Source organism: Dendrobium catenatum, unplaced genomic scaffold, assembly GCF_001605985.2.
Source record: "Dendrobium catenatum unplaced genomic scaffold, ASM160598v2 fragScaff_scaffold_1574, whole genome shotgun sequence".
In the NCBI taxonomy this organism is placed as follows: Eukaryota; Viridiplantae; Streptophyta; class Magnoliopsida; order Asparagales; family Orchidaceae; genus Dendrobium; species Dendrobium catenatum.
The window spans coordinates 80,984-107,640 of NW_021320036.1; the positions used below are offsets into that span (position 1 = coordinate 80,984).

The window sequence follows — 26,657 nt, forward strand, 5'->3', positions numbered from 1 at the left end:
TTCAGCATAAACTGTTCAACTTCGAAATAATTAATGGATCATAAATAATCTAAAAACAGAAGTTTCAACAGTTCTATAAGTTTTTTTTTTTTTAATAGTGGGCAATAAATCATAAAATGTGCGGCACGAATTTGCGATGTGAAGTAATAAACTTCTCCAGCCACTACGATGCAGATCCTTCCACAGATCTTAAACTTCGTTTGTGACGGCTTTCTCATTGCTTCTTAAAACAGGTTCTTAATACAAAAATTAAAAATTTTGAACTAGAAAGCTGCTTTAAGAAACAGTAAGAAAGCCGTCCCAAACGAAGCCTTATAAGTGGTTAAGCTCCAAAATCATGAGGGCCTCAGCCTGCTGCAGGTGATCTCATAGATAACGCGTAGAAAGCTCTTAGAAGCCTCCTCAGTAGGCAATCTTAAGAGCTTTGCGACTTTACCGAACGTTAACTGGTGATTCATAAGAGCATCTCCTCCAACTGTATCTACTGCAAGCTCCTTGTGTAGCTTTGGTGGAGACAAGGCCCATTGCATCGCCCAGATGGCAAGAGGACGCATGTAGCAAAGAGATCTGTATTCTTCCTTATTGTTCCAGGCTTCCGGAGTCTGGAACGAGTACCTGTAATCATGGAATTGGCAACCAGTAAGCACCGCAACAGCAGAACCAATATTATCTTTAGACTGAGTGATACTTTGAATATCTTCAAATTCTATCGGCAGTGGAATCATCTAAAGCTTAAGTGTGAAAGAGTTTATCTTCAAAAGGCTGTAATTTGAGAAGAATAATCTAATATCCTCATTGCATGTATACCATGTATCATGGGGTATGGTTTGCAAAGTTGGCATTTATAGCAGCTCCACCTGCAATAAAGCGCAGCAGATGGAAGAAAAAGTGGTGTAGCATTTAGGCTTCGTTTGAGACGGCTTTCTTACTGCTTCTTAAAACAGCTTTCTAGTATTCAAATTTTAATTTTTGAACTAGAAAATCGCTTTAAGAAGTAGTAAGGAAGCCGTCCCAAATGAAGCCTTAGTCTAATCACTAGCAAAGTATTTCCCTATCTTAGCTTCCCTCCTCTGTCCACAATGAACTTTTATTTGGTCCGATGACCTGACGTAGCTCTACGTTCGGTCACCACTGATATAGCGCCACGTAGTAGGCACAATACCGCGGACCCGACCCGGCGAATAGTGGGTATGCCACACATGCGTATTTTAAATTCATGACGACCCGGTATTGCTCGGTATTGCTAGGTATTGGTCGATTTTACTCGGCAATAACGAGAAATACCATTATGTGAAAACCAATACCGAGCAATACCTACCAATACCGAGCAATACCGAGTTTACCGAGCAATACCGAGTTTTTCTAGGTATTTCTCGGTATTGCTCTTCACAGAGCGGTATTTCTCATTATTGACAAGCAATACCTAGCAATACCGAGTAATATCTAGCAATACCGAGCAATACGTGAACATAGCAATCCCGGGTTCCGGTCCGGGTCAAATCGTCAGGCCGCGCGGTAAAGAGTAAGAGCACGTGGCGACATGTTATTGGCGTCCGAACGTAGAGCTACGTCAGGTCACCTAACCTAATAATTGTTCCACAACACCCCTTCTATATTATTACAACTTTGTCCACAGCACCCCTACTCTGCTGTTCCTATCCTAATTGCTTTTCTTAAGTGTCAGGACTTCATTCACCTCTTTCCTTTATCTATATAAATACTTCGTCAAATTATATGAAGTTCGTTCTTATTGATTCTTCCTGACCATATCATATGACATTTTTAGGGACACAATCATATCCATTTCCATGACTCCATGCCCTTCCTATGCTTCGTCAAGTGTACCACACATTAAGACTTCGTTTGGTATAGCTTTCTTACTGCTTCTTTAAATAATTTTTTAGTATAAAAATTAAAATTTTTATATTAGAAAGCTGCTTTAAGAAGCAGTAAAAAAGCCGTCCCAAATGAAGCCTAAATTTTACCAAAAGTTAAATTGATCACCTTAAAAATGCACTGATTTGCCATCTCATGTATCAATAACACCTAGTTGGTATTATTCTTAGTGATAATAGAAAGTAATCTTCTCCCATAGCAAGTGAGGAGAGAAAGTTTGTAAGCATCCAAAAGGGTTCAGAATGATAAGTAATAAGAGTGTAAGATAAATTCATTGTCTTATATCAATTTCCGGCTCAGTGATCCACTAGTGGAGCACCTCTGTTCTTCAGTCTGATTTCCTTCCATCCGTTAGATGTCTGCTCGGGTTATCTATATCATTGATGTGTAACAAACTATCTTAACCTTCTTGTATATTTACTATTTCCTAGAGCTGATTACTGTAAGGTAGAAGATAATACTTTTCCTACCAATGCTTGCTGTAACTTCCTGTGTCTGGAAGCTTCTTTTTTTCAGGTAAGTTCCATTAATCTGAATCTTACATGTCTAATGATAAGAGATAAAACCAACCTAGCTCAGGACAACAAAATTCTCTAATATATGAGTTGTAATGGATGACTCTTTCATGTTGGTTTGCTGAAATTTATTTTTATGCATTAAAGAAGCAGTATGAATGGCTTAACCCATACTTTTCCTAGTTGAATACACAAACTAGCATCTTGAAATACAAAAGTGACTAACTCAAGTCCATCTGCATGGAAATATCCCCCACCCCCAACGAGGAAGGAAGGGCAACTCAAGCTTCGTTTGGAATGGTTTTTTTACTGCTTATTGCAACTTTTTAGTAAAAAAATAAAAATTTTCTACTAAAAAACTGCTTTAAGAAGCAATAAGAAAGCCGTCACAAACGAAGCCTCAGTCTTCAAGCTAAACAGTGCCCCTCCCACACACACATACTGCAAGGACTCGATCTATAACCTACTCCAGTACAAAGTGTAGGATCTTAGGCTTTTAACCAACTCTCCAAAAACTGAAGGTGGTAGGAATGGCCAAACCGAGGTCTCTATAATTTCAAGAAAATGTCCATGGAAGATTCTCTTGGCCCAAGCACGCCCATGACCTCTATAAGACTAGAACCCCAAGCCATATATAGATTGTTCTGCATGGTAAAAAGCTTTTACGAGACATAAATCCTCATATTAAAATAAAGAACGACATAAGTAGTCTCAAGATTAGTAGAACTTACCCAAGTCCTTCCTTGGACCATGCAGCTTCATAAACTCCTTGTGCTGTTTTAAATCCAGCTTCTGTCATGCCTTCCTGAATCATAGTTGCAGCAACAGCATATGTAACACCGGACCATATCTCTCTTGATTGCATTGCAGACATATCAAAACTGCCATCAGGTCTCATCCCATTAACAGCACCCCTCTTGCCATTTTTGTATTTCAGAACATTGAAATTATAAACTTTCTCAAGTGCAGTGCTGGCTTTCTTCTCATCAACTATTGGAGATAAACCACATGCTCTGGAGTACCTGAAAATGAGCAATTACTTGAGTTTATGCATGGAAGCCATATAAAAGAACTATTTTTAATGGAGATAGCATGATTTATTGTTAGATTGCTTTATTTACGGGATCTTACCATCTAGCTAGGATTAAAAGACTCGAGCTTCAGTAACAAACACAAGATTAAAAAAAAGTATGAAATAGTAGAGATAATACGGCAAGTTAAATTCCAAGATTGAAGACAGTGCGAGTTAACTCCTAAACTTATTCATCCGGAAAGATAGATCTGAAATTTATCTTTTAAGTATCTCAGAAAAAAGTAGAAAAAAACAAAGTTTTCTAAAATACCATTGTCCAGCCAGTTGATCTGCCTGAATTGATGAGCTTATCTTGCCACCACTACTATCATAATTGAAGTAGGAACCATTCCAAAGCTTCTCGTAGACAGTCTTAGCCTTCTGAAACTTATTCCAGAATAATTGCTCTGCAGCTTTATCACCAATTTCATGTGCCATGGCAGAAGCAGCCTGCAGGGCAGCCACCCATAAACCCCCACTATATGCACTAACACCATTAACTGACCAAACATCATAGGTCTGATCAGGGAAGCCCTCATTCTCAATCATTTCATCTCCATCCTTATCAAATTGATCCATATAAGCCATTGCAATATATACTGAAGGCCAAACCGCTCGTGCAAAGGACTTGTCACCTGTGACAATTGTATCTCTATAAACTTGTAGAACAAATTTAGGATTCAAGTCCTTCCACCTATTTGTATCATGAAGAATATAAGCATTAACTTTGAACCAAGGGTCGCACAATCCAAGATCATGAGGAACTGCACCAAGAACCTTCCTTGAAACCCACTTGCCATCATACATCATCTTTATTTTCTCAGGGTCATGCATTGTCACAGCAGCAGCAAAGTCTCTTTGAATGCTGAGCTCAAGCTTCGGAAAAAGCATGATAAGCGCAAAAGATGAGTAGAAATGCACGTCATATGTGTTCCACATATAATATTCAATGCCTTCAAGATAGAGTAACTGGCCAATATTCTCTTCTCCTTGGAGCAATGATGTACCAAAAGCAGAATTTGAGGCAATAGGGGTATTAATTTTTTCAAGTGTAGATGCCATCCTATCAAGGATATCAAGTGAAGTGTTATTTTGAGGGATAGGCTTTCTTAAAGTTTCAACAACTGGATTTGATATATCAAGAGAAAACTTTCTTTCCTCAATTGTTGCTAAGCTCTGCACAGGTGGCAACCCATCTGTAACAGGACGTGTTCAGTTTGCATCTTAGGAAAACCATAATCATTGATCTTGCACAAAATATTCTTAATACCTATCCAAATGGTTCCTCCAGCATTAAGATAGTATAGCTCATTGAAGAGTGTGATAGGATACCTGAAAAAAGAAATTTGAGAAACTTTAAAGCATTCTGGTAAAAGAAACTGTGGCCAATTCCAACAACAAAATTACAATTTATACCATTCTGGAAGTTCATTATTTTGCAGAATAGGTCTTTGCCATTCATCGATTTGGGATTCCCAAAACCTGTGGTCTAGTGAAATGAAGACAAGGACTTAACAGGTTATTAAAGAATGCTTATGAAACAAAGTAAGACAAACATGAAATTCTGGGGGTTAGACAATTACATTTGATAATTTCCCCCAAGTTAAAGAAGACAATTATACTGGCATTAATAATCAGAGTGCTAACAAAGGCTATCATTAGTTATCAGAAGGGCAAGAACTATTTCTACAATGGATTTGAAAACAAAAATAAAATTTTCTTTTAAAAATATTTATGTTTCTATAAACTTTCTCCTACCTAATTTAAGTAGGATAGTATTTCTTTTATTATGGTGGTATTTTCTTCCAATAAAAGCAAGCTCTTATGGTTAACTATATCCAAGAGAAATGATCTTCTAAGAATACTAGTGAAAATATTTCTATGATTTCAAAGTTTGAAGAAGGATATTCTTTTAAAATTTTAAATGGTATTAGTTCAAAATTGAAATAGACATTGGATTATGAGAAGCCCATAAATACTCCAAATTATCCTATATTAGACTTTAAAATTTTAAAGTTTAAATTTATTATTTGAGTAGTTCTTTTTATTAAAATTTTGGGGTTTGCATTTCATCAATATGAATGAGAAAAGATCCAGGTGTGAGAACTTATTAAGAAGCAAATGAGAAACTATCAACTTTGGATCCTAAAACTAAGATAAAAAGTACTATACAAGTAGTAGCTCAAACCTAAGTCAAATGAAATGCAAGGAACTTCCAACTTTCAACTATATCAAGGGTTTAAGCAAGCTCAATTTTATCGGACTTACAATCCTGCATGGGATGACTATCAGCTAAACCTACCTAGTCACTTCAAAACCTTGATATCAAAATCTTGATGCAATAAAGATAAGCTAGGTTGTTTTTATTTTAAAAATGAGACTTACAACTTAACAAGTCAAACAGCACGACCATAAAAATAGATGCAAGTCCTTAGGAGCTTTTTCTCTCTTTTTATTTTTTATTTTTTGAATTCTTTGATGTAGTTTCTATTTGATTTGATTTTATTCTTTATTTTATAGAAAAGTTTATTCAGAAAAAATCTATCATAACAAAAAAAAAAAAAAAACACAGGCTTTCCTAAAATCAAGCATGCATGTTCTGTGTGGCATACTAGTTCTGACTTTGGTTATAAATCAAGTTGTGATTTTGGTTGTTAATCAAGTTTTAAATGATGATCCAATTTTGATTTTTGGTCAGGTTTTACAATTAAGTTCAAATTTCAGTTTCGGATCAAATTTTGCAATCAAATTGTATTTTTTTTATTCAAATTTCGAATTATTGAATTAGAATATTCTGATGCAATAAAATATAAAATAGTATGTAACAAAACATCAGAAAAAAATGAAACAAAAAAACAACCTACCCTAAAAATCTAAAACTGGTATCCTATCCATCACCTAGTGTATGCTAATCTGTGAGAGTACCATTTTATTATTTGTTTGACATTTCATTTTTTAATTTTAAATTTATCAAATGATCCTGAGGTGATTTAAATTTGAGTTCTTAATGGTTTAAAATCTTTTTATTTAACTTTTAAGGGTTTAAATTTCATTTTTATTTTAAGATTTTAAAAAGTACATCAAATGCATATCATTTACCCTAAGGTGGACCTTCTTATTTAAAGTATCCTAAATATAACAAGGTATAAAACTCACCCAAGCGATGAGATGAAACTTTAGAGTGTCTCAGAGGCAATTAAATATGTTTATGATATTTTATTATTAAGGATTTTATTTAGGGGTTTATGAGAGCAAATTTCATTTTAAAGTTGACGAGCTTAAAAATTATTTGGTTTATTACTTCCTATAATTTTGTGAGTTCATAAAAAATTTATTTGGTATTACTTTGATTTTTCTTGAATTATTATTGAATTTTCTAATTTTTAGATTATTTTATCTTATCATTAACTCAAGAGTTTGTTATTTTTTTTAGATTTAAATGATGTTAAAAAATTATAAAATGATTCTCTAAAGTTAGGGATAACTTCAAGAACATCGGATAAAAATTTATAATTATTTTGAATTAATCTAAAATTTATGTTATTTTTTAATTATTTAATGATGAAAACGTAGCTTATTATTAAGAAAACCTCCAAAAATTATGGAAAAATTCTTAGCGAATATAGATAGCTAGAGGAACTTCCCATAAGTATTTCATTTTGATTTGTATGCATTAAATATTTTGTTTTCCAAGGGTTAGGGCAAAATTTGGCTGATTTTGGGATCTCTTAGGTTTAGGTTTTGGGCTCTAGATTCGTCTAGAGATTTGGAGAGATCGATCCTCCTCTCGAATAGAGAATCACTTTTATCTTGTTGTTTTCTTCCGATCTATTTGATTCATGCAATAAAATTACTGTTTTTCTAGTTTTATTTTGGAGTTTGGAAGAGTTTCTCGCTGATTTTCTGAAATTGATAGGATTTACTTCAAATCTTCAAATGTTTCCTATCATATTTCTTTCAATACCTGCTTTTCTTCCAGTACCCTACTTTTCTTTCAATACCCTACTTTTCTTTCAGTATTTTAGTTTAGCTCAACACTTAGACTTTTCTTGTTTTAGCAGTTGTTTCAGTACTCTGCTTTTTCTTTGTTTCAATCGTTTAAATTAAGTACTAATCAACTTTATTTCTTACTTGCAGGTATTTGGAGCTTTGTACCTGTAGCAGCTTGCTTGGAGCATTGGAGAGCTCGGACAGGAGTTTTGGAGTTTGTTAATATTTTGGAGAGTTTTTTTAGCCTTAGTTTTAGGAGCATGTTTTAGTGTCAAACTTATACTTAGGGCTCGGGGTCTTCGACACTTGCTTGAAAATCTTTATATATATTTTTTCTTTATTATTATTTTATATATATATATATATATATATATATATATATATATAACATTATACTTACTAAATGTTTCTCATTCAAATCCTAATTTTAAAAGGATTTTCACATTAACATTGTAAAATTATAATTAATTAAAAATAATTTTTAATTAAAATTAATTTAACATTAACTCTAAATAATTATAATTAATAAAATTAATTAAAATTAATAAACATTAATTTTAATTAAAACTAATTAATATTAGTTTTAATTAAAATCAATTATATTAACTTTAATTAAAACTAATTAACCTCTTCTCCTCCCTCTCTCTCTCTCTCTGTTCGGGAGGTTTACGGGATTTGGCCATGGCAGCGCGTGAGAGGGGAGAAAGTTACCTTCACAGGCGAGCTCCCGTCGTTTCTCCGATCACACAAGAAGGGAAAAAAAGTCGGAGGAGCAAAGTCGAACAGCCCCTCACAGTGAGCGACTCCTGTCGCTGGTTCCGATCGGAAGGTCGGAGCCTTCGATCCGACATGGAAGGGACGTCGAAGATGGGGGGAAGGAGCTCGGCACTTGGAGATCGGGATCTAGCCGAGAAGCGTGCGAAGGGAGAGAGTCGTCTTCACAGCCGCGAGCTCTCGTTGCAGCTCCCGATCAAACTATCGTAACTTCCAATCCTTCAATATCGTAACTTCCGATCCTTCAATAAAGGAACGTCGTCGGAGCAGCGAAAGGGGACGGGAGAGAGTGAGAGCGGGATTGAGGAGGGAGTCGAGAGTCGAAGAGAGGCTTGCGATGGATTTTAGAAATGTCGTGTGTGAGAGCTCCCTTTCGTTTTATAGACGCGGAGAAGGCAAGGATCGAGGCCTGCGAAGGATTTTCGGGAATCGACGTAAACGGCGCTGCATGTACAGTACTTTTCGGCGAGATTTCAGGCAGATATCGCGGATTCGACAGTCCGAGGTATGCGCCATTTCAGCCGGATTCGTGGGATTTACTGGTAGAGGTCAACAACATTGTTACATTGTAATTGAGTTTGGTAGAATTACTTGTTACCTGTTGAGTGTTAGTTCACTCCCTTTGGGATGTTTTCAGGAGAACCACTGTTTAAGGATGGCAGATATGTAGCAGTATACCTACCAGCATAGGGTTACCACGGGAGACAGGTTCTTTTGTTGTATTTATTTTTATGTCACATTTTGAAGTGGATCTCAAATGTTTAGTTTATGATCCACTTGTGTAATTTTATATGATGAAATAAAATCTTTTGTGTTGTGGAAGTTTTAGTGGCTCTTTATAATTGTTTGGATGTTAGATATGTTAATATTTACGTGATGATATCGGAATTAGATTTTAATTTTCGTCCGACATCCGTTCTCTCCTCGTTTACTCGAGCTTATCAGGCTGGGTCATGACATTAGAAAGATATCATCCTTGCAATTAGGAAGAAATCATTGGTATGCCTGAAAGTGATAGTTAACCAACTTAAAGCTGAACTCATTCTTATCCAATTCTCATAGTTGAAGTTATTTAATTTTAAACCAATTCACTAATTTTTTCTTGAAATCTGAACTCATTCTTATCCACTTCTCCTTTTGAATAATCCAAATAAATGGATTTTAATGCTTGGGAACATTCTTCATATAGAATATTAGCAGAGAGAAAAGGTGGCTGATTATTTCTCTCGTGCCTTTTATATTGGTATACAAATGTAATAAACATCATCTTTGAAGATAATGAATGTCCAAATCCTTCTAGATCAAGGCTTCCCTCTTTAATTTCAAATTGTTCTTATATTTGAAATTTCTTTAGTGACCTCAACTGACTTCATGAACCTACATAGAAAATTTTGATTCTTCTGATGATGCTCCAGCAGGCTCACCTTGGCACCTCGCTTGTCCGCTAATTGGTATAAACTAGGAGTTTTCGGCGGCGCTTGTTTGTAGCAATAGAGAGCTTTCTAGTTCTCGAATATGGTAATCGCCTCCATGAGTGAGATTGCTTTCTAGCTCCAGATCCTTCACCTAAGGCTTTGAAGCATACACTACATATTTCTCCCCGCTTTTTCTAAGCATTTACTTCTTTTACTTTTGGAAGTACACAACATTCCTACTGGAAATATGGCATCCATTTATGGAGAACATTTAATCTGGGAACAGGAAAAAACCTATAGCAAGCCCACACTAGATGTGCGCCTAAGCATTTCATTGCTACAACCATGCAGAATTCGCAGAACCATTTCATTGCGACAACCATGCAGAATGTAAGAACAACTCATATTTGTACATAGGTGGATGCCATCTACAAGTCCATATGTTCTATATCCTCAACCATTTCATGCTATGAAAAGGTTGGAGTAGCTCCAGTAGAAATAAAATGAGAGAGAGTCGTCTTAGATGGTTTGGTCACATAAAATGGCGGCCTTCCAATGACCCAATTAGGAAAGTAGAGGTATTAGATTTGACTTATGTTAAGAAAGGTAGAGGCGGACCTAAAAAGATTTGGTTAGAAAATATTAGAAATGATGTTTCTCTATTAGATTTAAACAAGAATTTGACTTTTAATACGACAAAATGGAGAAAAAAGGATTTATATAGCCGTTCCCACAGTGGGATAAAGGTTTGATGTGTTGTTAAAAATAAAGAACAACAAATATCAATAATCAAATTTAGAACACTAACAGAATTGTCAGAAAAAAATTATCTTAACTAAATGAACATATGAAGCTTGCGTTATAGATCTGTAGTTACCCATGATAGCATCATGAACTAGACGTGCAGCTGCACCTCCATCAGTGCCATAAAATTTGGTATAACGTCTGTAATACAAACAAAATGTTATGATAGGAAAACGTTTAGTTTCTACTGAAATTTGGCGTTGAGGCAAATCCACTCACCGATGATAAGATTTTCCACTGGGAAAATTTATTTCTGGGCATGCCCATGCCAAAGCAAATGTGACAGTGCGGACAGCTCTAGGAGGAACCGTCGATGACGCTGATACAGCTGCTCCAATAGATGAACCTGGTTCTGAATAAATTGGATTTTCTGTGGAACCAATGTGGTCAAAGGTCCCATGCTGGTAAGAGAAAGATATAAAAAGTTATTTATGAAGTCTTAAAAAACTAGAAATTTGGATAATAAAATATGATAATTTTCTATTAATTATATTTCACTCGCACTTTCCAGAGCATATGCAATGCAAAATTATGAACTATCGAATTACTAATTTGAAATAAGAATAAAGATGTTTAAAAAAGATTAACATAATGCAAGTTTTTAACTTGATTTTAGTTTTAAATTCAGCCCCATCATGAAATACTTTGTTTCTGAAGTTTCAAATGTTCCATCAGTTTTGGGAATTAATATTAGCTACAGTTTTGTTGCTTTGTAATTATGAAATATCATAAAAGTTATATTAAAGGTGTAAAACTAAAAGAATTTATCTAAATGGGATTCAAATTGCAACAAATGAAATTTAATAGGTGAAACCCTTGAGTTTCATTCAAAACTTAATCGAAAATTCCATAACAAGTCAAAATAAAAAATATTAACAAGCATCGAATCATTTTCAACCGAAGCCATTCCAAAACCAACAAAACCAAAACAAAACCAAATCGAAACCACTAAAACATAAAACCGTGCTATTAAAGGTACATATCCAAAGGGACAAGCATTATGGTACAACATTCATGAATTTCAGCTGATGAATTAATAGTATTGCACTGAAGCCAAGGTTGACAAAATGTGAGAAGTTTTAATATCAATTGATATTACGGGCATTCTAAAAATAGTTTACCGAGGAATGAATTAAGAAGAAAACTGCAAACAGTGAAGTGATGTACCACCATCAAAGAAACATTTTAATTTACATTAGTACTAGCAATCAGCAAAGAAAAAAAAAACAAGAAAAATTGAGATGATATAAGTATAGATAGAAAGCACTTAGCTACCATGCAGATGACGAGAGATAACACATCCTTAAGAGTTATTATGGAGAGGAGGAAAGGGACCCCAAGGAAATGGATACCTGCATAGCAGGTGGGGCAAAAGGGACCCCTAAAGAGGCAAAAGGGACCTCTATGAAATTCAATGGTGATAATGCCAGATTTATCTGGGCTCCATTGAAAATGTTAAAGTATAGCCAAATCTTTTAAAAGATTAAATATTCAATATATATCTCTAATGACATAAAAGATGATGTTCAATATGATGTTTTGATGCTTTTCAAATAATGATAAGTTGGTGAAATGATTAGCTCAGTATTGTATTTCATTTTATCAATTCATTTTTATTGTTATTTAAGTTTGCATAGCTTATGTGAGCCTCATAGCTCACCAGAACTTTCTTCTGGCTGTTCTACAGGTAAAGAAAAAGATAACGTTGCTGCTGATTAGATTTCAAGTACCTCAATGTTATATGTTATTTCTATATATGTTTGTAAGGATTAGCTAAGGGTATGTAAACACTCAATTGAAAAATTTTGTTTGGATGTTCTTTAGTGGCTCTATAACTAGGTTGTGGATGTTTAAAAATGTTAAGTACTTTAGTTAATGTATTCATGAAGGTTTATGAGATACTTCGTATAATTATGCAAGTGGTTATCTGTTTCCAAAAACTTTATGGAAAGAAAATGATATGTTTTAACTGTTACACTCTACAGTACTAGTCAAGGGTATTGTGGGGTGTTACAAACAGTGCCCCATAGAGATGAGTAACTAGAAAAGGATTAGGGGTATATTTATAAGGTGTGATGTCACACTCCAACCAAATAGGTTCAATACACGGGTGAGCTAAATTTCCGTAGATGAGGATTACCTCAATTCACTTTGGTTGATACTATAGAACTCCTAGTATACCGTATAAGAGCGCACCTCAAATAACCAAAATCTTTTTGAAAGATTTGACAACCCTTCTTAGATTTTCGAGAGAGTCACTAATAGCCATTATAGGATATAAAAGGAAGCTTATACTTCTAATATCTTGATTGTATTATTCAATCAAAAGAATCATTTGTAAACCATCAAAAAGATCTACAAAAGATGTCATTATATATTTAAAATACGGACATCCAATTGGTAAACAATAAAAGATTAGTCCTACTCCTTCAGTTCCTTATGCTCCCTAAAATCAAATAAACGTCAAAATATAATAGGATGAGCAACAAGCCCAAAAAAATTATATGAAATTTATAACTGAATCTTACACACAAAAGAGAACTGAAATGCATGCTTCTATTGACCTCACATTGAACTTTTGAAGTCCTTAATCAAAATCCTGACTCTCATTAAATATCACAGGGGATCCATCCTAGATGGTTCTCTCTAGAGCCAAGATCTTCTTGGGATCAACTAAAGACACCCACCTGAAATTCTACCAAGTCAGACCTCCCAACTTCACCTAGACACCAAAACGAACTCTTGGCCTCTCAGCACAATTTTGGCAATCTCCCAAGAACCCTACCCTTCTCAACACCTGTCGATAGCTTATCCTGTAAAACTCTCTCCTAGACATCTCATCCCAGGAAGTCACCTCTTGTTGGCGATATATTATGACAGACAATTGGTCAACATCCCTCTCCAAGAAATCATATCTATCAATGATTTAACTCTCATAAATCTATCCTTCTTGGCACTCGGCGACTCTCCTAAGCTGACCTCAGTCATTCTAGCCAGCCTTAGCCGACATCTTGCCATCTAAAGAAGTCACCCTTCTCAACGACTTGCAAAGATGTCTCTCTTCTCCAAGTCTAGTCAGTAAATGTCCCAAAAAGACTCCTCCTCGGTGAGTTGACCCAAAAACTCTTTTTTCTAGATGACCTTTGTCAGGGCAACCATTAATCGACATCCCCTTGTCTCAAGAGGTCACCTATAGTCATTGAATTTTCTTGAGAATTCTCTCCTTTGGTAAATTCCCCTATGACATCTCCTCTTTCAATGCCCAGTCCAAACCTATCCCATGAGGTCTCCCTTCTCAACAAATTCTTCAGGTTAGCCACTAGCTGATTTCCTTCCTTCCTGGGAAGTCACCCCCTTGGCAATTCATTCCGACCAGGCTTCTCCTCTATGCCAAGTGGTTCTTTGTTGAGGAAACCCACTTGGATTCCATGGAAACAATCAATCTACCAACAGAATTTGTTTCCAACATCTGACAATAAGAAGTCAATGGGCTAAGTGTGTCCTAAAATAGTGTAGGGTCAACATAGATTCTTTTGTTATCTCTTTGGAGCAGCCCACTTACACTGGGAAGCAAATATCTCTAATGGGGGGTGTTGACCCCATAAGCCCTGCTTCAAGTTAGATTTTAATGGTCATAAATATGATAAGGAATTCAATCTAATAGTTTCATTTGAGTTGTGCAATAAATAGGTTCTACCATTGAGTCATCGGATTTGCATATGAAGATCAAATCTTAAAATAGGAATATTTTTAGTTATTTTTCATAGATTCTACCGTAATTATTTTGTTGGTTAATTATATTTAATTATTTACCTATTTTATTCTTTATTTTTAAATATATATTATTAAAAATTAATTTTATATATTTATTAATTATAAATAAATTAACATGAATGATTTATATATGCAATATTATAATGTGAATTTAGTATATGATTTATGACTTTAAATTTATTTAAATACATAGCATATATTTACAATAATTTATGATTATTTATATTAAAATTAACATAAATTAGTAATAATTTATATTAAAGTTATAAGTTTATGTGAACTAAATTTATCTTTAGTCGCAAATTTATATAATTGTATGATTATTATATCATTTATTTTTTGCTTAAATAATTATAATATTTATTACATCATCCGGTTCAACCTCAATCAAACAATTGAATCTTGAACCTCTCAATTTTTCGATTTGATGTGAGACCCGATTTTTAAAAGCTTTGATAAATATTAAAAATTGAAAACAAAGGAAAAAAGAAATGTAATGATTGTGAGCAGAATGATTGTCTTAACAAGAAAAAACTGAAATCACCCAAATTATGAACATTGCTACTGAAGCAAAGGCTTGTGTATCACATTTCATTCACTCATGATCTAATTAAGTATTTATCCCAAAGAGGAGAATGAAAAAAATTATTTGATAAACAGACCTCTCTGATTGCATGCCACATTTCTCTTGCAGTGAAAGAATCAGATTTCCCCGATATCACAAAGTGCGGACAGTCGGAGACATGAACATCTGCTGTTTCTTGTGCTGCTATTGCAAATGTCACTGGAGATTGCCCGTTTATTGTTCTGCATTCATATATAAGATTTTTTCAAGTAGCAAAATAAAACAAAGGTAAACTAGAGACATGAACGTGATATTTTATTGCAACTACGTAAATTTTATGTATAGTATTCCTCCTACACCAGCATTCCAACAACGAATAAAATGGACAAATGGTGGACCAATTTCTTTATGAGATAACGATAAAAATAATCATATTAATATTGTTGAACACAGTTTTTTAACTTACTTGTGATGTAGGAGGACCCCATGTACCCCATCTTTCTCACTGAAATGTATAAAAAATGCAAGTCAGTATAAACTCAATTTGAAAATGATTATAAAGTTAAAATTACAATATAACAATTATGAATTGCAGAAAATTCCCAGATCAAGTTAGTTTTGATAATGGTTTAGCTTAAAAATTCTATTATATCAGGTTCTTACATCATTTTCGAATTAGAGTGATACCCAGAGAACTCGGAGTTCCCACCTACAGAATTCTGGTTAAATCAAGATATATGAAGTTTCCACCTTTCCATAAAAATTATGCAACCAAAATGATTGAGATAGCAAAATGATAATAATAATCAGCACATACGAAGGATTAAACACCAAAGGAACAAACTGAATACTTCTACGGAGAAACAATTTTAGCATGTGAACTTACAGCCCATGTAAAAAGCAAAGTAACTTTAGCAGCAGATTTTCCCATATTGTTGAGCTGAAAATTTCAGAAATTGCCACTTAAGGGAAGTCCATCTTATTTTAGTATACTATAAAGGCAACATAAGTAACTACCGTGAACGTAAATACCGCCACGGGTAGGCTACTTTGTTGATAATTGTGGGGAATAAAGGGTGAAATCTGACGACAAGTTATTTTTAGATCTGGATCAGGTTCACCTGCATGGACAGGACCATCACCCACAATTCATCACTGAAGAATATGAGGGGAAAATATCACTATGTATTGGCATTACCATCATATATTGTCCAAGACCTCGGGTATAGAGCATGATAGGTAGATTTCTGCCCATTGAGATTCCAATCCCAAGATCCGATTCCCGACTGTGAACTTGATCTGTATAACAACGGTTTAAGATAATAAATACTATGATAATCGATTATATAATGTTAGCAAACAAAACATTGCAGAACCAAAAAAAAGTCCAGCTAAATACAACAGATTACAACTACAAGGCAAGTAATTGGAATACCTTAGCTGTTTGTTTCACTTACTTGAGTATGTCAGGACCGCCCAGGGACAAAACAGTGGAGTACCTATTTCCATCTTGGCGCGAAATGAAAGCCTATAGAATTTATCAGCAATATATAATATCAGTTTGTAAAGAAAATTTATTTGTAAGAATCATGAGGATTAAGGCGTATCAGTTTATTTTGGTTGTACATAAGGAAAATAATTCAGACAAATTTGTTGGAGAGAAAACAAGTCAAAACACAAGAGGTCTAACCCGAAAGTGATAAGAATTTAATAGCTGATTTCCGTTTTTGCCAGATATGAATAAAATTTGGCAATTTAACACTGATAAAACATGGGCATAACAAGCAAACCTGAAATTGGCACCGATATAATGATGCATTACACAGGTGAGGAAAGGGATTGTTTCGCTAATTTGAATAACCACAAAAATTACTCAAAAGACTCCAAAGAAAAGATGAAAATTTGTCATTTTGATTTCTATGTAACAACAGGCTTATTGATAAGATACATGGTCATGTCATACAAAGAGAATAACAATAAAAGAAATGCACAAATATTACTCAAATAATAAATTCATATTAATTTTATCCCTTCTAGAATAATATTGTTTGAAACACAATACCAAAACAACAACTGAAAAAAAAAATGAAAATTTAAAAGAGCTTCATCAGCAGACATTTTTTTTTCAACGAGCTGAACTCACAGAAAATTGATTTGCTAAGACAGGCTTAGCTTCACAAACTCCAGGGAACAATTGCCAACGCTGAAAATCACCTTTGTAGCTTCTTCCTATACTACCTGCACTGAGAGTTGAAGCTTGCAATTAAAAGAACGGATAAGCATTAAAGTCAATATCAGTGATATCATTACTGCTTTTACAAAAAGGAGTTGAGAGAATAGTGTATGCCATCGGTGTTTTAAAAAAAAAAAAGAGGCTATAAACAACATCATCATTATCCTTAGTGCAGGTATTTTGATTTTATTAATCATCATTTTTCATTTATTCTGCAAAACACCTATTTTGCATAAGTGGCTATTTGGTTGGTTGTAAAATAAATGCAGTGGAAAGTAAATATTTTAAGGTTGTTTAATTCTATATAAAGTAAATGCGAGGGGACTGTTTTTTCTATTTGGTTGGGTGTATACAGAGTAAAGTAAAATCAACCCATTGCCCCCAATAGATGACACACCTTGCAGCTCTAGGTTCTCGCACAAGATGGTCCAGCTATCCTGCGGCTCTAGGTTCCTGCACGGAGTGGCCAAATCAACCAGAAGTGAAAAGACATACCTTGAAGCAATGGGAACGACCACATGTGAATGATCCTCACATACTACATATGCTCTCCTGCGTCGTTGTCCAACCCGACACTAGCCTTTAGTGGAGGAACTCGGTGGAGGCATAAGCGGAGGACTCCTTAGCGCTAACCTCATGTCCGACCCGACGGTGTCGAAGCTCTTGTGCTCTCGTCACTAAGGAGGTCTTGCGTCGGGAGGCTGTTACGTCTGGCTCCCGCACATGCGAGCGAATGAACGACCCCCGCACATAGGAGCGAACAAACGCCTCCGCCTGCTCCAAGCACGAACGGCTCTCGTCCCGCCTCTGCCTGTCTCATGCGAACGTGTCCCGACGCCGCACCTCTCGCAGCTCTTCCCACGCATGAACTTGCACCATCCGTCCTCCCGTTCATTGATCTTCTGCGATTCCTGCACACACTTCCTACCCTTGCATCCGCAGATTTCCTTTTTCACTCAGTTTTGAGTGGGTTTGGTTTACACGGAGAATGCACTAACGCGGGGATAAATAGAAGACTTGTGGACTCAAGTTCAAACGAGTATAAAGAAGCTTGAACTTGGATATGGACTCAAATGCCACCTTTGGTTGATAAGAATGTGTAATCTAAATTACAAATAGATACACAAGGCTACTTTAATGAATATTGTAATTCATATGTGAGACATTTCTTTCATAATTGATTATGTGAGATTAATGAATCAATTCATATATAAGATATCATCCATTCATATGAATAGGAAACTTGTGTTGAAACACAATGTCAAACAATTGATGCAAAAGGTATGTTGAGATTGTCATCCACATGTAAGTCCCTTGTAGACTAAAAGTTGTGTTCAAAGACAATGTAGGTCGTAGAATCATTCACTCACAAATGATAGTAAAGGTTCATGCAAAATTGATTGGCTTGAACAGATCTACAAGAAGCATGCAACAAGTGTCAGGGTATTCATATAGTCCACTATAACAAAGGGAAGAACGAATGCTTCTATCACCTACAAGAGATTACGACTCACCAAAGTGGAGGTAGTAATACCTTGCAGTTCAAATGTAAGTGAGAACTATGAATCTATTACAAACAGATAAGTTGAACTCAACAAGCAAAGAAAATTAGAAGGAATGTATAGTTTGGTTGCAAACGAATTATACAAAATCCCTGGCAGTTAAATTTCCTACCAATGATGATAGTTGGTGTGCAAATTTATGTTGACCATGCAAGCAAAGCCAGGTGGAATTCAACAAATGCAAGTGCCTATGAATTACTGTAGGAAGTTTGTTATACACCCAATATCCCGCCTACAAATATGGATGAATAAGTACAACAAATGGAAACTCCTTCAAGATGTTGTAGAAGATCCTTCATATACAAAATATAGAAGAATTGTGATAAATGCGAAGGCCCTTCTATAACATCAGAAGATCTGCAATACATACAATCTTTCTACGAATACGGATGTATGTATAACATGCCATTTATGGCCGGGTAGATGTAGAAAGACTTCAGTAAATGCAGTATCCTGAAATCAATTTCAGTGTGTGAAAGAAGACATCTACCTACCTACATGCAGCAGTAGCGGATGCACTGAAAAGACCAAAGACCACAACAAAATGTATGAAGAATACGACAAGTGAAAGCTCCTACGATCCAAAGCAGGAGATTCGTTAGTACACTATGATCCACTTGCAGAAAGCAACAAGTAGTGCACAACAATCTACCTGTATGAAGCAGCGAACAACTCTATTCAGAAGCTGCTACACCACGCCACCGGATCCGCAACTTCTATGCAAGCGGACAGAAGGCGTCTACAAATACCTTCAAAGTACCCCCAAACGTGCACTGTAGTTTGTATACACATAGGTACACTAAAAAGGGTAAAAATGATTATAAAATCCGCATGGGCCCGGCGAGCGTGTTATTGTTACACACGTGACGTTTAGGGATGTTACGCAGGTTATTAAATTTGAACTCGATCCTCCTAAGCAGATAAAAAAGAGTAGACAGGATTCAATTATAAAATGTCCCCAAACACCCGCATGGGCCCCGACGAGCGTGTTATTGGCACACACGTGACGTCTAGGGTAGGGGTGTCAATATTTGACACGACACGACAACCCGACCTGGAAAATCCAGGTTGGACCCGACCCGTTTGATAAACGGGTCGGGTTCGGGTTCACAGATTTGACTCGTTTGATAAAACGGGTCGGGTCGGGTTGACCCGGCGGGTTACCGGGTCAACCCGAAAACCCATTTAATTTAAAAAAATAAAGAAATGTTTCTGTACAAATGAGTTCCCCGATGCTCATTTGATGGATTCCTCAGCCACTCCATATCCTTGCTCCGCCCAATGAGATCATTTTTAGCCTTTTAGGCAAGGATCTGTTTCACGTGCTCCGTGCAGCTCAAGCTGCTGCTTCTGACTCTCCTGCAGTCCTGCTTTGCGTGTTTTACAAGATGAAGGAAAGTATCAACACTAGTTGTTGGAACTTTATCAAGTTTCTGCACAGCCGTCCCTTCAAGGTGGGATCAATTTTGAGAGCACGTTTGCCAAATTTGAAAAAAAAAAGAGAGAGATTGGAAGAACGCTGCAACCCGGCCGGGTCGGGTCCGGGTTGAAATGTCCGACCCGTTTGTAAAAACAGGTCGGGTTCGGGTTGACCCATTTATATACGGGTCGAGTCGGGTTCGACCCGAACCCGGCGGGTTGACCCGAATTGACAGCCCTAGTCAAGGGATGCTGCGCGGGCCAATAAGTGGATTATTGTTCGAACCCGATCCTTCTATACGGATCAATAGGAGTCGACAGGGTTCGAACCTTCAAACAAATACACGGTTGTGACGACCGGGGTATTTGTTTTAATGCATTCATATTAGGCCTTCAAGGCCTATAATCGAGAGAATTTACTAACAAAGACATAAAGCCTACGAAACCCGATCCCCTATCAACAAGTGGTCGACAAGGTTCAAGCTTTAAATAAAAATAACCCCAAACACCCCAATAATGGTCGTGTTGAATGTTTATCTCAACCGGAGGGGTTCACAAATAATTTCAAATGCCTCCAAAATATCGAAAGTCCATTCACAAATATTTCAAAATGCCACTCCAAACACCCAAATATTTCAAAATCCCAAAATCTCCAAGATATTTAAAATTGAAATAAATCCATCAACACTTAAAGCAAAATCCATCCATCCTTTGCAACAGTTTGCCGAGGTGGACAAATTAAAAATTACTTCAACTCACAAAGAGCTAAATGTCTAGTCGAAAATATCACTAGAATCTATTCTCAAACAATCTCCTGCAAGTAAGGACATGGTACGTGTTCTCTAACCGACAGTTTTGCTGCCAAAAGGCACTGCAGGTAAACGGTTATGACCCGGGGCCCTCTGAACCAAGTGGTTTTGCCGTCAAATGGCACCACGAAATACCGGTTATGGCCAGCATCGTTACGTTCCTTATTGGCATCAAATCCTTGAGATATGAATCAATAGAATATGATTGATAGGGCACAAAGCCCTCTGTTAGCTAAAGAGGATTCAAATTTGTCCCCTTAGACAAATATCCAACCCAGATCTACAAGGTACCCTTGAACGAAGCAACCCATGGCTGCCGACAAGGATCTTTCTGTCAGGTTGGGTCAACTACCTCCTCTGACTAAGTAGACCAGGGACCACGATGGACCGGGACGACGGAACCATGGGATCTTGATCGGTTCTATCATCCATTCCCCCACCATCCGCTTTAAGTGCAATGTGGTGAAATTTCCTATTTTAAATATCAAATCTTCCAAACTCTCCAATTATCTAACATCAAATGCCCATTGCTGCTACTATATGCCAGATAATACGTATTATATACGTATCAGATTGGCGACTAGCCTTAATCGAAAGTTCTCTCTCGTGATCGGGAGGGGTAATTAACTATAGGGGTTTGCGCCTATAGGAAACCAGAACTCAGATCATAAAGTCCTCACAATATGAGGGCAAAATCTCTGAGTAGTGTCTTATCTACAAACCCATCTGCCTTCCAAAATTTACCTCGGAACTTATTCAGTTAAAACTCCCTCGCCGAATAAAAAGAAAAGCGGGGAGGCCGGGGCCGAATTTTCGGAGCCCACAGATAATTTTAAATTGATTGAAAATTTAAATCACCGTTCAACCATCTATTCTTGCCTCGTTAATTGGAGCCGACAAGGCCGAGTCGTGACAGTTTTTTAACAACTTTTATCCATGTTATCTTATAGATCTGCTATTTTTGCATCCTAATCCTTCAAGTCCTTATTGATCTAATTGGCTCATTTTCTACCTTCACTTTTTTAAGAACTTTTATCCATATTATCTTATATATGCTACTTTTTCATCCTAATCTTTTAAGACCTTATTGATCTATTAATCTAATTGGCTCATTTTCTACCTATCCGTGTTCAAACCATCTATGTATGGAAACTAGATTTGGTGGTTTTTCAAAAAATGGCAGATCTCAAAATTAATATTCACTCTGCTATACTTCAAATCCGGCCATGAGAAAATAATGGCATTTAGAAAGAAAAGCATTGTATGGTGAATGACAATATAGTGTAACTGTTACTTCATGGCCTCACTAATGACATATACCCTATTGTTGATCTATTCAGAAGAAACAGTCTTTAATAGCATACATAATCCATGCTTTCCTCCCTCCAAGTCAAGAATAGCATGACGTGAAAAATTACAAGCAAATATAAGAAGGCCGAACAAGTGGAGCCAGAAAAGGATTCATAACAGTAAAAATGTCAAGATATCTTTATGTTATCATCACAAAAATAATTATCCCAATGATTTCTCAAAGAAATTATATAGTTAAGAGTTCCAACTATTGAAATCAATGCATCCAAGCTAATAAGATGAAAAGAAATGTAAAAAGGAGAATGTTAGCCTACCCAATTCCTCCTAAAGGAACACCATGACATGATGTAGCGATGCGTCTTCTTAAAGGATCAATAATTGAGGCCTATATGAAATTAATAGACAATGGTATGATGAAATTGAATATAACTATTTAAACTGCCTAAATCTTGTCTAAACTATCCAACATATAATTGATTATTAAATAATTAAGTATGAAGAAGTGACAAATACTGCACCCTTCCTTTTGCAGTTTCTTCTATAATATGCCGCCCAAGCCGAATTCCTAAATGAGCCTGTATTGAGTCAAATGACAGAGTAATGAAAAAAAAAAAAAAGTTCAATATAAACAGAGAGTTATGAGCACTTAAAGGTAACTATAAATTAGCCAAGATCTATTATGTAGATTTCATTATAAAAATATGGAAGCCAGCAACCACTTTAAATGAACTTTGATCATTATCCTGATGCATACCAAGGAAATGACCAATATTTTCCTAAATAGGAAAAAAGAAAATCTTAATTATCCGGAAAAAATATTGTTTAAATGGTACCAATTGTAGTATCTCTCGAACAGTTAGCTGGAACTCCGATGGCTCTTGTTCATTGTCTCTTAAACTTCGTTGCCATGTTAGCAAAGCTGGTTGTGCAGGGTCTGCCGTAACCTGTAACAATATGTAAATAAAGTTGCCTATATGAAGCTTATCCACAAACATGTTTATTAGAGTAAAGCTGATAATCATAGCTTGAAATTACTTATACCCTCAAAGGGGCTGGTCAAAATAATTAACAGAGCTCCAAGCAATAAGTAGCAACTCAAGTCCAGCTTGCAAATACTATAACACCAATATTTGCCATGGTAGTGTTTTATATTCATGTAAAGGCAGAGATGATAAGAACACACAAAGAGAATGGCATGAAGGCAGAGATGATAAGAACACACAAAGAGAATGGCATGATTGGATTTGCAGAGAGAAAACTGACCTGAATAAGGTTAAGTGATAAAAACTAGCTGAACAAGTAAAATATAATCTAAAATAGGGCCAGAAAGAGTTATGCAGCAAAATAATACCAGAGGTTGTACATAAAGTAGCAGCATAACCATTTTATGTCATCATTAGGTTTTGATTGCATTATATAACGTTTTTTAATAAACAACTTCAGAAGTGAATAAACAACTTCAGAAGTGACTTCATGGACTCTTAACTATCTAGCTAAATATTTAATATTATTTAATAGCAGCATAATCTTGTCGCTTCTCAATTTTACTGTCATATTTATAGATGAATATATGTTTATTTCAAGTTCAAATTACCAGTATTCTTTTTTCCCCATTTTTTATAAGAAGACTGGAGATCACAACAGATTTCTTTTGACGGAAAAGATTTTAAACGTCTTGATTTACAAAACTTAACAATTTGTATGGTAAGCTGACCTCTTGACCAAAGGTCCTCACTTGCTAACCATAAAGAACCAGCAATACTTACCAAAGGTTTTTCTGCCTCAAAGATAGAACCATCAGGAAGATGGCCCAGCTCTCCATCAAATCCATCCTGTGACATCTTTATCTATGTAGCTGAAACCACTAAGAAGATGATCTGAGAAGAAAATACCATGGCATGTTTGGTAACAATTAGAATAGGAGGGAATGAAGAAACTCGAAAACATGAAAGCTTATTTGCCTCCTTTTAAAACATAGAAAACTCGTCTTATAGTTTCATTTCTTCTAAAATTAGTTTTGACGAAATAAGTAATTGACTTCCAATCTAAAAAGGTTAAAACAATATCCAAAGCAGGAGAACCTGCATGCCTAACACACACAAAATGCAACTAGTAACACACAAAGACATTTAAAATTCAAGAAAAAAAAAAATCATTGTCTTTAAACATCTAGCCACCAATCTTCCAATTTATGCCTAGATGAGGTACCATGTTGATTAGCATAACCAAACAATGTGAGCAATATTTAGTGACACAAATTGGCAAAGTTTATGTTCGTTTTTATGGCACTTAGGTTATTAATAAATACTTTTTTCTCTAATTTATAAGATGAGGTACCGCCATGTTGTTTAGCATAACAAAAAATGTGAGCAATAGTAAGTGCCACAAATAGTCAACGCTTATGTTCTATTTTATGGCACTTGGGTTATTAATTAATGAACTATTATAACCAAGTTATAAGTTGCCTAAATGTCATTAAAATTTTCATTTAACAATCAATTCAAATTTTTAAAATCTTTAATGTGCATAATAATTCTAACTTATAAATTTTTTAGAGCAAACCGTAACAAAGAAGAGAGGCTAACTGTGATATAATGATTGCCTCAAAAAACTGATCCAACATACCTCACGTTTCAACATTCAAGTTATCCAAATGAATAGCAAAAATAAGCATATTTCTTTAAAATCACAATATATGCAAACATTGCTGCAGACAATGTTTAATGCTTTTTGCCAAGTAGAAATTTACATGGTTCGTTCTATGTTCAGAGGTGAAATTCATAATTGTCTTCGTCTGTCCTTTCTCTGTCCTCCTTCATCCTAAGGACACCATTAATGACTAATGAAAAAAACTGCGTACAACAGTACACATCTACTCCCTTCATCTTTCGCTCTGTCTGTATCCCACACTCCAACTCTTCCTATCAGCTTCACAAGTATAAACCAATTTAAGCTACCTATGGCTCCCTCTATCAGGTTTCGACTGTTACCCATCTAACAAATCTAGTACCTCATTCGTGGATGCTAATGTTCTTTGGAATTGCAAGAGCCATGCAATAAAGAACAAATAAACTTTACTCATGGGCATCACATAGCCAAAGCGATTCCCATTGAAAAATTCAGAAATGTTGACACTCAAATATCCTCAAGAAGTGCTCCAAGTTACCCAGCGATTGAGCAGACTGATCCAGACCCAACCAAAAAGATTTTTAATTTGATTAGAATGAAAAAAAAAAATGCCATGCTAAACGCAAACCAGGTCCTCAAATACGAAGCTCCCAATCTCAACCCCATTTAATCAATATAAAAACATCTAACTGCAGCTCAAATTCATTCAGCGGAAAAAAAAAAATAAGCAATCTTCTCGACAGAGCCAATGGACACAAACCTAAATCAGTTCATGGAAGCAAATTTTTCAGTTGGGAACTGATCGGGGAATTCAATGTCGTCGCCCAACTGAGAGCCAAAAAGGTCAACACTTGAATCGCGAGATTGCGAGCGCTCTTCGAATTCATTCCGTCACCCGCCTGCAGATTGTGTGGCAATCGCTGTAGCCACTTGCCCCCACGGGTCGCTTTCCAGTTTTCCGTGGCCGGGAACTGCCATCTCCGTGGTTTTGACGGTGATCCAGTGGCAAGTATGGGTGTGCGACAAGGTGGCGACGATCGGAGTGCTGGACAAAGCCACGTGGACGCTGTATTATGTTTGGGGCGCTCGCTTCTCATTGCACGTGCACGCGAGGAGAAGCCAAAAACATTATGAAATTTGACCTATCGGTTCATAATGTCAAATTAGGTAAACGCATCAGTTGTGAATTATAGATTAGATTAGGTAATCTTAGGTTTTTTTTTTTTTTTTTTGGGACTTTCTTACTAATTTTTAAATTTTAAATTTTTATATTAAAAAAATATTTTAAAAACAGTAAGAAAATTATCGCTTTTTATTGTTTTTTAAAGTAATTTTTTATTACAAATATTAAAATTTTGGTATAAGATTGTTATTTTAAGAACCAGTAAAATAGTCGTTACAAACGAAATCTTAGCTCTAACAGCTTGGTAGATAGTATATCAAAGAGTCTGTTTTGATCGTCGTTAAAATATATGTTCTAATGGAATATATTTGAAGATATTTTTGTACCGAATTTGAGTCATGTTATTCCATCAATCATCATTATTCAAATCATGTTCAATCATGGTTCAAATAAGATATAAACAATGTTCACACATATTTTAATAATATGTTCTGAATTATGTATGATCATCTCTTTAAGTATAGTTTGAACATAAATTAAATTATGTTCAAAGATCAAGAGATTGAAGGGCATTGAAAATGCAACGGCACCAAACAAGTTTCGAAGCTAAAAGAAAAGGGGAAGGATAAAAAAGTAAATTTAATTTACTAGTTCTTGAAACATATTTGGCTGAAAATTATAAGTTATTATGGATGGATAGCTGATTTTCGTGTAATTGAATATATTTATTCTTCATTGTTGATGCTTAGTTCTTAGTGAAGACTTGA

The 26,657-nt window shown here is 35.6% G+C and overlaps 1 protein-coding gene across 2 annotated transcripts; it reads right to left on the minus strand.

Moving 5' to 3' along the window:
- LOC110108186 (non-lysosomal glucosylceramidase) lies at positions 1–25,752 on the minus strand. 2 transcript variants are annotated; one of them, XM_020838718.2, is made up of 20 exons: positions 25,528–25,752; positions 23,906–23,994; positions 22,973–23,083; positions 22,658–22,714; positions 22,454–22,524; positions 16,949–17,048; positions 16,263–16,333; positions 16,004–16,104; positions 15,823–15,926; positions 15,692–15,745; positions 15,469–15,524; positions 15,272–15,310; positions 14,903–15,047; positions 10,686–10,867; positions 10,540–10,607; positions 4,900–4,972; positions 4,754–4,815; positions 3,755–4,679; positions 3,143–3,433; positions 1–615 (listed from the first exon to the last, which is right to left on the minus strand). In XM_020838718.2, exons 2-20 carry the CDS (start codon positions 23,978–23,980, stop codon positions 336–338), a joined length of 2,865 nt encoding a protein of 954 aa, XP_020694377.1. In that variant the 5' UTR covers positions 23,981–23,994; positions 25,528–25,752; the 3' UTR covers positions 1–335. The 2 variants fall into 2 exon arrangements, with proteins under 2 accessions (XP_020694377.1, XP_020694376.1); XM_020838717.2 differs by having other exon boundaries at positions 23,906–24,016; positions 25,528–25,751.
- Positions 25,753–26,657: the final 905 nt, after the last annotated feature.